The following is a 12135-nucleotide window of genomic DNA, read 5'->3' on the forward strand; positions in this document are numbered from 1 at the left end:
AGTCACTGAATCTGGTAACACACACATGGATTATTGTAAGACAGAAAAAGCAGCTTTAAGTTATATGAGTTGATTTGCATTTTAGCTTCAAATTTATCCTTAGACTTTTCTGAATCCCGTTCCTTTCACCCTTTCTTTCCTACCCTGTTCTCTATCCAATTTTGCCTTTCCTTCCAAACCCACATTCTGCTGGATTTTAACTGCTAGCTTTCCCTGTAATAATTTTGATCTACATGTAGGGAAAGTTAATGGTCAAAACCAGCAACTAGCAATATGTCAAAGCTACTAGAATGAGCTGAATTGTTCAAGCTGACACTTAGGTAAGAAACCTGCCTTTTACCTATTTACTTCTTCCACAGCAGATAGATCAATTTGCTATTGGTAGGAAGATGCTCAGCATAATTTTGAGGTGGAGATTCTCATCCATCCTCCTTCACTAATCTTCATGAGCATTTGGCTCGAAAGAGTCATTACATCCCGAATCCATCTTGCTCAGCCTCTCTATTATGCCATTTTATTAACATCTGTGATGTGACTGAAGCATTCAGGGTTTCATTTGTAACCTGAACAAAACCCAGATACAGACATTGCTGATAAATGAAGCTCCAGGTTCTACGTGAAACATTATTACACAATACATCAGTTTTATGTCAGAATTACTGATGTTTTCATGGCCTCTCTATTCAGAGTAATGGGCCTGTACTCACAGGGGCTTCATAATTTGAATAGCAAGCATCTTTTAGATTGACAAAGTCATTTATAAAACCTGCATCATGACTCAAGGCTGGCTATGTAAATCGGAAGTTTTTCTGGAAGAGAGAATTGCTGTTGCTTTCTGTTGATGAACGTGGTGTGCAAGTTCTCTGGAGAAACTCCTAACCCCTAATAGTATCCTGAAAATAATATTATGCTAATGAAGGCCATTTTTCACTTGTAATCCTACCCGATTAAATTTGAGCAATGACTTTTTGCATATGGATATATGTAGCTGGATTTCCTGAGCAATTCCTTTCTCTGTGTCATAATCGGTGTAAAATCCCACAAACTCTGAGGCACAGCACCTGCAACAGCTGTTCCGAGTCATGACAAAATGCATGTTCCCTACTCACAAAAGGTTGAGATAAAGCAGAGTCTTTAACAAAGTGTTTCTGAACCCTTTTGGTAGACCTGAGTTGACCTGGAAGACTCTTCATTAAGCTAAAGAAAACAAGTCAAAGTAAACAAGTCGCAGCTGCTTTTCTTTTTTTCTCTTTTTTTCTAAATTATGGTTTTAAATGTCTCTTACATGTACCTCCCAGGTATAAATTAAGGAAAATTTGACTTAATGCAGAGGTGACCAGTTGCCAGCAATACTAGATTTGATTAATTAGCTCAAACTCTCTATTGCTCCAGTTCTTGCTACAGATCTCTTCTTCTGAGTTTGTCACATTTCCTGTCCCATTGTTTTGGCAAAATCCTGATAATATGAACAAAGAGACGCCCCAGTAATGTCAAGGTGAGATATCGTGCTGTGTTCTCACTTGCTGTCCTCATTACCTAAATGCAAAGGAACTATGCTACATAATTAAACTTATCTCTTGAAACTACAGTGTGACAAAACTTTTCAGTGTTACTCCAATCTGGAAAACATGGAACCTGAAAAAGTTTCAGCAGCTTATCATTATAAACCACACAGCTGTAAGTTGTTTGATAGGTTGTGTCAAGTTTCTCTATGACTCCACTTTTTCTTGTTCATCTTGTTATTCTAATTGTTGCCCGTAAACAAAGACACAAACCAACAGAGTGCCGGTTTATGGGTGCTTTATTCGGGGCCCCGGGAACCTGCGGGCTAACGCCCCAAGTCAGGATTCCGACGACCCTCGTTCTCAGTTCAACTTTTATACACAAACAAGTTTACATGTATTCTCACGGCTAAAACAATTACAGTTTCTATAGCAACCCAGGTGCAGTAGTTTATAACAATTAACAATCATCTACTTTAATCATAAATCTGCTTAAGTTGTCCTACCCCCCTAGAAACTGTTTAACAGACCCTTACCACATCTAAGGTACAAATCGTTACGTACATGCTTGACTAAATCTTTTGATTATTGTTTCTACTTCTTCAGTACATTCTATTCCCACGAACAAGGCTGCTGCTTAACTCACTACTGTAATGTGTTGCTTTCTAGGCCTTACCCTTTTACTTAAGCCTTAGCCATTCTACTACTAAATTTAAACTGCTTTGCAACAGTCCCCCCTTTTGAGCATTCTTCAGGCTTTGCTTGCAAGGATGCTCAAATACAGCAATCTTCAGGTTGCAGTTTCTTGATGGATAGGAGGTGATCCATTTTGCGGTGAGATTACTTCTTTTCTTGTCATAGCTTTCATGATTCGTCTCGTATGTTGACCTTCTTTTACAATCATTCCTAAAAGACACTTGTAAACAGTTATGGCTATGACAACAATTATTACAATCAATATTCCGTACTGGATAACAGAAGATATCCATCCTGACACATGGAGACCTAGGGAGCTGAATAATTGTCCTATCCAATTGTGTTCCGCTTCTCTCTGCAGTTTATGAACATTCTCGTCAATTTGTTCTAATTGATTAATATCTTTCTCTACTTCTTGAGTGACATTTGGGATGTGTACACAACAATGCTCATCCTTTGCATGCAGGTAACCGCAAACTCCATGTTCTTTGAGTAATATCAGGTCTAATGCCATGCGGTTTTGTATGGTCATTCTAGAGGTGGCTTGTAATTGTAAATTTAGATCTTTAAATCCTTTCTTAGTGACTGCTGCTAACCTTTCGGTCTGGCTCATCAATTTGAACAACATTTCTCTATTTCGATATGTTGAAATTGGGGCAAACAAAGATTCTAGTGCCCATCCGAATTTAACTCCTGCTGATGGCTCATGCCAATCTGTTAGTTCCAGGTCATTAATGTCATTACTAACTTCTCTTTTCTCCCGTGGTCGCATCTCTGCTGGTGTTAACTTCTCTTTTCTCCAGAGTGGACAAAGAGTAGGTATCCCTAGTGTGACAGGTACAACCGGACCGTCTAGTGGCATGTGGGTGGTCCATTGACCATGTCCCATGACCCATACTAGGTTTCCGGGACTTCTAACTGTAGTAGTGTGACAATCAATGTTTTTCACATGTCCTTTAATAGTATGGTTATATCCTCGACACTCACATCCTAACTGCAGGAGGGCTTTGACTGGCATTAAGCCTATTTCATCGTCTGGGGTATCACATGTATATATTCGGGTACAATTCCAATCCTCTTTTGTATGTGTTTCTGTCCTCCAATTATGATTCCCTCTATTTCCTGTAGAATAAGTTTGATTCTTTTTCCCCTTCCAGTGAATGCACCACTGTACCTTTCCAATATAACTATATGTCTCTAGCAGGCTGGGTCCCCAAATTGTTTGCCATTCTTCCATGGTTGTAGAACTGGTAATATTTTGACAGACCTCTTCTTGTTTTTCTCGTTTTACTGAAGCCGGAACTTTAGAGCATGGGTGTGTTGAATTTGTAACTAAACAGTATCCTTTTAATTCATTAATTGTTTCACTTGTTACCCATGTCCCAATTACTACCCATCGGAAATATCCCGGCATCTGTTTACATTGCTTCTTCATCATTTTGTCACTTAATAAACATACATCTACCGTTTCGCTCCATGTGATGGTTACAAATTTGCAATTCCTTGTAATATTCTTAAACATTTTGGGTATTTCCGGCACTGGAATTATTCCCCATGGAATTGGGTCTCCTGCTGCATGAGGCATAGGGAGACATGCAGTAATTTTAGTAACGTTTTGTACTTTCCCAAAATCTCGAATTAGGCCCACAATTAAATTTTCCTGTTCTATTTCTCTATTCGGAATCTGCAGATCTCTCACATGTCGAGTTTTCCTAGGGGGTATAACTTGTACCTTAGTCATTATTTCCCGAGTTGTGTTTATCATGTGTATTTCTACATACCCATAATCAAAACTCCTTTGAATCCAAACTACACACATGTATGTCCCTTCTACGGTTTTAGACACCTCAGGTACCTGCAGGACGGTATAACCCTTTTGTTGTGTCGCATCCCAAACTGTTGTCACTCCTTCTGTTATGATTCGATCTTGATCCCTCCGTTTCCACTTGACGTGGACATCTCTTAATTCAGCTCCCTGGTCATCTGAAAACAGACAAGTTAAGTTTACATCAGTGTGTTCTGGTACAAACAAATAAGGATCTGGGGTTTCAATTCTCACGGTGGTCTCTGCTAGACTTATCAACCCCAGGAATACCACAATCTTCAATTGTTGGCTCGAAATACCATCTTTGTAGGTGAGAGAGGTTCTACCGACCATGAGACTGGAACCTTCTTGACTCGGGTGTAATGGATCCAATTGTCGATTCCCTCGACTTTCACCGCCGTATAAGTGGTCATTATCACCTGGCGAGGACCGTCCCATGTTCCCTTTAATGGTTCCACTGACCAGTTTTTCACATAGACTTGGTCTCCTGGAGAAATGTCATGAACCGGATTCTCCAGGGGCAGAGGCCGATTCCACTGCAGCGCTCCTCTGAGGGCTGTGAGGGTCTTATTCAAAGATAACACATAGTTAAATACTGCCTGATCACCCACTACATGAGGATCCCCTTGGTAAGTAGCCGCATGATAGGGCTTGCCATACAATATTTCGTATGGACTTACTCCTATTCTTTCCCTTGGTTTAATCCTAACTCTCAACAGAGCGAGGGGTACTGCTTGGGGCCACTGGATTTTGGCTTCCTGACAGATCTTCTTCAATTGACCTTTTAATGTCTGATTCATTCTTTCTACTTGTCCACTAGACTGCGGTCTCCATGGTGTATGGAGATTCCATGTTATCCCTAATACAGCTGACACATCTTGGACTATCCCTGCTGTAAAGTGCGGTCCTCGATCAGAGGACAGCCCTAGGGGAACTCCAAATCTTGGGATGATTTCCTTCAGAAGGGTTTTCACTACTTCTTTTGCCTGATTGGTCCTGCATGGAAAAGCTTCTGGCCACCCTGAGAAGGTACAAACATACACTAGCAGATATTTAAAAGTTTGGGCCTTAGGCAACTCAGAAAAATCTACTTGCCAATAGTCTCCTGGTAACTGTCCTACTTGTAGTTTTCCCATTTGTACTTGCTTCCTGACTACTGGATTATTCTTTATACACATAGGACACATTGCATTCACCCTTTTAGCTAGTGTTAACATCTGGTTTGAGAAAATTTCGTTTTTCAAGAATTTCACTAGTGCTTCTGCACCCCAGTGGCACTTGTTGTGTTCCATCTCAAGCACTGCTTTCATTATTCTGACTGGTAAAATTACCTGTCTCGTAGGAGTGATATACCACCCCCTGATATTTTTCTTTGCTTCCATCATCACAGCTAATTTCTCATCTTCAGGTGAATAATGCGGTTTCTCTTCCATGAATGTTATTGCTGGATTATTCCGGGTTGGTAAAAGAACCATTTGAGTCCATACCTCTCTCGCAGCCCTCCTGGCTGCTTGGTCAGCGTATCGATTTCCCTGAAACTCTCGTCCTGGATCAGCCTGGTGTCCTCTGACATGCATTATTGCCACTGCTGAGGGCTTATGTATTGCCTCTAGCAATTGTAAAATTTCTTCCCGATGTTTAATCGTTGTCCCCTGAGAAGTAAGAAGTCCTCTCTCCTTCCAGAGTGCTCCGTGAACATGAACTACCCCAAAAGCATATTTGGAGTCAGTCCATATGTTAACTCTCCTTCCTTGGCTTAATATTAAAGCTCTCACCAATGCCCATATTTCGGCTTTTTGTGCAGACGTACCTGGGGGTAGTGCAGTCGCTTCTATCACTTGTTGTAAAGTGACTACTGCATACCCAGCGTACCTGGTGCCGTTTTCCACAAAACTAGATCCGTCGGTGTACAGCTCCCAGTCAGGATCTGTCAGTGGTTCGTCCTTCAAGTCTCTTCTGCTCGCGTAGACTTGTTCAATGGTCTCTACACAGTCATGCTCCAGGGTGCCTTCTTCCTGTGTAGACCTAAGAAATTCTGCTGGGTTGAGATGGTTAGTAATTTTCAGTTCAACATCATCTTGTTCTCTCAACAAAGCCTGGTATTGCAACATGCGGCTGGAGGAGAGCCAATGCCCCCCTTTTTGCTCTAGAACTGCTATGACCATGTGAGGCACATACACTATCATGTGTTTTCCCAGAGTCAATTTGCGTGCTTCCTGTATTAAAATGACCGTCGCTGCCACAGCTCTGAGACACCCCGGCCATCCCCCACTTACTGCGTCTAGCCGTTTGGAGAAGTACCCAACCGGTCTCTTCCAGGATCCTAGACGCTGAGTGAGGACTCCTAAGGCCATTCGTTGTCTCTCACAAACATAGAGCTGAAATTCCTTGGTTGGGTCCGGTAGTCCCAGGGCAGGTGCTTCCTGGAGGGCTTTCTTCAGTTCCTGGAATGCTTTTTCTTGCTCTGTCCCCCAGGTTAGCTTGGACTCCTTTGCTGCTTCATACAGTGGTCGAGCAGTCAGTCCGAAGTTAGGAATCCACAGCCTGCACCATCCGACCATTCCTAGAAAAGATCTCAGTTCTTGATTATTTCTAGGCACAGGTATAGCACATATTGCTTGAATTCTATTTGTTCCCAGGCGCCGGACTCCTTGGGAAATTTCACATCCCAGATAGATAACTTTTCGTTTTACTAATTGTGCTTTTTCTTTTGAGACTCGGTAGCCTGCTTGGCCCAGCATGTTTAACAGTTCAATAGTTAACTGACGACAAAGTCCCTGTTCTGTAGCTCCTAAGAAAATGTCATCTACATATTGCAGTATTATATATGAAAAAGGAGATTCTTTTACCTGCGTCATCTTCCACTCCTCAAGTTCCTTTGCCAACTGGTTACCAAATATTGTAGGAGAACACTTGAATCCTTGTGGTAATCTGGTCCAAGCGAGCTGTCTCTTTCGTCCTGTCTCCGGACTTTCCCATGCAAAGGCAAAGATTTTCCAACTTTCTCGTGCCAGTGGTATGCAGAAGAAAGCATCTTTCAAATCAACCACAGTAAACCACTGAAACTTCTCAGACACAGATGTTAGCAAGGTATAAGGATTTGCTACAACCGGGTGAATATCTTTTGTAATAAGATTTACTGCTCTCAAATCTTGTACTAATCTATATTTTCCATTTGGTTTTTTTTATCGGAAATATGGGGGTGTTAAATTCTGATTCACATTCTTGTAATATTCCTAGAGTTAGGAACTGTGAAATCATAGGGGCTATTCCCTTTCTTGCTTCTAAACTAATTGGGTATTGCCTAACTCTGACAGGTTGTGCTCCTTCTTTTAATTCTATTCTAACTGGGGTGGCTGCTTTAGATTTCCCAGGAACCCCGGTCTCCCACACCCAGGGTACAACAGCCTGTTCAATCTCTTGGGGTATTTCTTCCTTTTCCACTTCTTTCACAACAAAAATTTTTGCTAAATTTTCTTCTGGAATTTCTATCTTGACTCTCCCTTTTTCAAATATAATTTTAGCTTGCAAGGCTGAAAGCAAATCCCTTCCTAATAAACATTCAGGACTGTTAGGCATGTACAGAAATTGATGATCTAACTCTCTTCCCTTAAATTTGATATCTAGAGGTCGCAGAAATGTTCTTTCCTCTATTTGTCCTGAAACTCCCACTACTTGTACGGTTAAATCACTTAATGGCCCCATCAATTCATTCATTGCCGAAAAACTAGCTCCAGTATCTATTCTAAATTCCGTCGGCTCCCCCTCTACTTGCAAAACAACCTTTTAGTCTAAATCTAGCCGACTCTGTCTTCCACAACTCCCTAACATAAATGCTTGGGCGACACCCTGTGGCGTGCCCATACCAACAGGGTTTTGTGGATTCACAAAGCTTTGAGGATTCCAAGGATTCATTCCATTTCCAGCATTTAATGGGCATTCGTTTTTCCAATGTCCTTGTCCTTTACAAAGAGCACACTGATTTGGTCCTACTCTACCACGTCCTCCCCCGTATTGATTTCCAAATCCCGACTGATTGTTAAATCCTCTACCCATTCCTCCCCTTCCCCTATTACCACGACTTCTTCCTCTATGGCCACCGGCCCCATTGTTCTCTCCTGAAGCTTGTAAAAGCGCCAACAAGCTCGCTTGTTGTTTCTTAGTACTTTCCTTTTCCCGATTGTTATATGCTTTCCAAGCCACTTCTAACAATTTCTCTAAATCTCTTGTTTCTCTCCCTTCCAGTTTTTGAAATTTCTTTCTAATATATTCTTGTGATTGTCCCATAAAGATCAATGCTAATTGTAATTTTCCAGACTCGTCTTCCACATCTAAGTCTGTATACTTTCTAGCTGTTTCCTTTAGCCTTTCTAAAAAGGCAGAAGGGGACTCAGTCTTATCTTGCATTACTGAATATAACTTAGACCAATTCAACGTTTTTGGAATGCCACATCGTATTCCCTCTACCAATAATTCCTGGTAAATTTTTAACTTTTTATAATCTGCGGGGTTATTAGCGTCCCAATCGGGATCCTCCCGCGGTACAAAATCATTTACCGTCCCCCGCGCTGCCCGAGGCAGGGTACGAATCCTTTCCTTTGCTCTCTCCACCATCACCTTTAATACCATTTCTTTTTCTGTTGAATCTAAAATTGTATCTATTAATACCTGTAAATCATTCCAGTCCGGGTCTTGTGTTTTTATAACCATTTTTATAACACGAGCCACCCGCTCAGGATTTTCTCTATATGTCCCAGCTGACTGTTTCCAAATTAGTAAATCATTAGGCGAAAAAGGAACTTTTATCATGATTTTTCCCCTGCCTGCTCCAACCGCTTCTCGCAAGGGAGCCATCAATCTAGGGGGTGAGAGCGAAACGTCTGTCTCCCTCCCCCCTCCCCGTCTTCTTTCCCTCTCCCTTCGCCCTCTCCGAGTCCGTTCTGCTAGAGGAGTTCTGTCACATTCCCACCCCCCTGTTTCTTCCTCATCCGAGGATGATTCTAACGGGGGCATGGTGTGTGATTGTGCCCTTGCACGTGAAGGGAGACTATTTCTCGGGGGCGCACTTGGAGTTACTCCGGGGGAGACTAACAAAGACACATCCTCCTCTGGTTCTGAAAACCGTATTTTCCGCCCATGCTTATCATCCAATCCTTTCAATATCTTTATACTCCGCTCTTGACATTTCTTACATTTATCATCCTCCAGTTCCAGTTCTTTCAACACTAAGATACCACATTCCTTTTGCCATTCAGTGTTTTGTTCTAAATAATAAAACAAATCCAGATATGGTATTTCATCCCACTTCTCATTCTCTCGTAAATATCGCATCAAAGGGGTTATAATTTCCAGAGTCAGTGATCCATTTCTGGGCCACAGCATTCCTCCTGTTTCATATTGAGGCCATACATTATTACAATAATCAATCAACTGTTTCTTGCTTAACTCTTGTCCAAAATTTCCTTCCTTCCAATGTTTTAACAAGCAACCAAGCGGAGAATCGCTAGGGATATCTTTTTCTGTGCAGGATAGTGCTCTAAAGGTTTTAAATGACATCATGCTTGCTACTTGCTCACACACACACCACAATCTAAATTCATCAAATTCACAATAACACAACAACACAAAACAATACTTTTAACGACCAGCACGATAACACAACAATATAAACCAGAACAAAACCAAAACCAAAACCAACTCGCCGATTCTCCCTCTGAGAGGCGAGTGCTGGTACTGCGCAGCTTTCGCCGCGTCTTACGACCAGCGCCTAGGCTTCCCAACCAAGGTACCTTTAGCCCAACCCAGCGGGACACTCACTATCCCGTCTTATAGGCAGGCTCCCAACCAACAAACCTAAAAGAATAAAGCACCTTCGGGCTTACCTAGAGGGTTGTCCGGCGGGCGCGGGTCGGGCACGGGTCGATGTCTCCCCAGACATCACCTGGTTGCCGGCATGGAGTAGATCAGCTCGTGAGCCGCCCAGCTACCCCCGGAGTCCCATCTGGGTCGCCAAAACTGTTGCCCGTAAACAAAGACACAAACCAACAGAGTGCCGGTTTATGGGTGCTTTATTCGGGGCCCCGGGAACCTGCGGGCTAACGCCCCAAGTCAGGATTCCGACGACCCTCGTTCTCAGTTCAACTTTTATACACAAACAAGTTTACATGTATTCTCACGGCTAAAACAATTACAGTTTCTATAGCAACCCAGGTGCAGTAGTTTATAACAATTAACAATCATCTACTTTAATCATAAATCTGCTTAAGTTGTCCTACCCCCCTAGAAACTGTTTAACAGACCCTTACCACATCTAAGGTACAAATCGTTACGTACATGCTTGACTAAATCTTTTGATTATTGTTTCTACTTCTTCAGTACATTCTATTCCCACGAACAAGGCTGCTGCTTAACTCACTACTGTAATGTGTTGCTTTCTAGGCCTTACCCTTTTACTTAAGCCTTAGCCATTCTACTACTAAATTTAAACTGCTTTGCAACATAATGTTCCACAAATACATGAAACAGTATTTTAAGATAGCTCTAGGAAAATGGTTGAGAAGTTCTGATTCCATCTCAAATCCTAAAATATCCAAATTGGAATGTTTTCTATTGATTGCTGGTGGTGAAAATCAGGGAACAAATTCCCTTTTGGCATGAGACCAAGCAGAATGATTCTGAATCACCTTTTCCTTCCTATCACTGAAGCAATGAGGGTATTACTGGCAACTACAAAACTCAACTCACTTCCCTCTGAGCCTGTTGCAATCTCGGGTTTATTAATGGGAGGCAGGAACTTTCCATAATTTAAGCTTTTACTGTGTTCCCATTAAATACTATGTTTTGATATCCTTTTATGTTCAAAAGGAAGAAAGATGAGCTTTTAAAATGCTTAGAACTGTTTCATTATCAGAAGATATTATCTAAGAAAAGCAGCTATAAGATTTAAATAACTTCAAGTGGCCATTTAGAGATCTGCAAAGAATTCAGTCTTTTCATATTACTTAACTATTGTAGGACTGACTCAATAGCCATGAGAGACTAGAATATGTATTTCTAAATCAATGAGAAAGTTATTAGGAAAAATCTAGTGGGTTGATGGATATAACCTACCTACACTTTCTTCATTTTAGTGTTTCATGTTGAGCTAATTAGCACTTTTTAATGCTAGACTATTTCACATCATTTGCATTCTAAGTGCTGGAGAAGGAACATGAACTTAGACCAACAGGTTTGGTCATGAGCATATCTGACCTTTAGGAAATGTTTCAACATGAGAGGAATTAAGAGGTACCATTTATAGGCTGTAGCTATGCTGCTGAAGAAGGCAAAGGTAAGTAAAAGATAATTCAGCTTAATGCTTTTCCAAAAGATGATCACTTGAAAATAGCTTAATAGATATGGTCTATGATCTGCCTGGGCCCCAAACATTTGTTTGGTATCAGGACAGAAGAGAAAGGACTTATATGTTATTAATTAATTTTTAGTTCACCTACTGTGTCTGACACTTTGCAACCACAGGTAAATATGGTCCCTCCTCCAGGACCCTTTGTGCCCTCAAAGAAAAGAGCTTTCTGGGTAGAAAAAGCAATAAATTGTAACAGTGGCAAGATTTTACATACATATTATAGTAATAATGCATGTAAACTGCTGAGTTACTCTGGGAACCTGACAGTGAGAACTGGAACGTGAAGCAGTGCATACACGTGTACATGTATATGCATATATACATACATTCATGTAAGTATGTAAATGTATATTAATCCAAAACACTAAGTACAAAATAGTCACATGGGTAGATTGAGCAATATTTAGAATATATAAAAAGTTTGTCCTTTATTTCATGTTTTTGCAGTCATGTTTGGCAAGCAATGTAATACTGATAGTTACTTATGTATACATCTAGTTTTTGAAACAGCATTAGTTCTTTCTGGCATTCCAGGAATTTGAACATCCTTGCCTAAAACATACACGTAGTAACTTCATTACAAGAAAATCCAAGTCTTTTAATATATACTTTTACCACTGCAACTATAAAATAATGCATTAAATTACCTCATGTTTCCATCATGTTCTTTTCAGCTTCAAAGAAAATCACCTGCTAAATCACATTTA

The 12135-nt window shown here is 41.0% G+C and overlaps 1 protein-coding gene across 2 annotated transcripts; it reads right to left on the minus strand.

The window, feature by feature from the left end:
- Positions 1-3923: 3923 nt before the first annotated feature.
- Positions 3924-6987, minus strand: LOC127467479 (uncharacterized). Of its 2 annotated transcripts, none has more exons than XM_051779463.1 (2): positions 6873-6987; positions 3924-6586 (listed from the first exon to the last, which is right to left on the minus strand). In XM_051779463.1, the coding sequence occupies exon 2, from the start codon at positions 6582-6584 to the stop codon at positions 4302-4304; it is 2283 nt and encodes a 760-aa protein (XP_051635423.1). In that variant the 5' UTR covers positions 6585-6586; positions 6873-6987; the 3' UTR covers positions 3924-4301. The 2 variants fall into 2 exon arrangements, with proteins under 2 accessions (XP_051635423.1, XP_051635424.1); XM_051779464.1 differs by lacking the exon at positions 6873-6987 and having other exon boundaries at positions 3924-4589; positions 5511-6698.
- Between the last annotated feature and the right edge of the window lie 5148 nt (positions 6988-12135).

Source organism: Manacus candei, unplaced genomic scaffold (genome assembly GCF_025592945.1).
Source record: "Manacus candei isolate 608988 ecotype Guabito, Panama unplaced genomic scaffold, ASM2559294v1 h1tg000014l, whole genome shotgun sequence".
Classification (NCBI taxonomy): Eukaryota; Metazoa; Chordata; class Aves; order Passeriformes; family Pipridae; genus Manacus; species Manacus candei.

Bases quoted from the DNA above. Each gene is read 5' to 3' on its own strand.
- LOC127467479 (XM_051779463.1), bottom strand. From the start codon at position 6,584: ATGGTCGGATGGTGCAGGCTGTGGATTCCTAACTTCGGACTGACTGCT.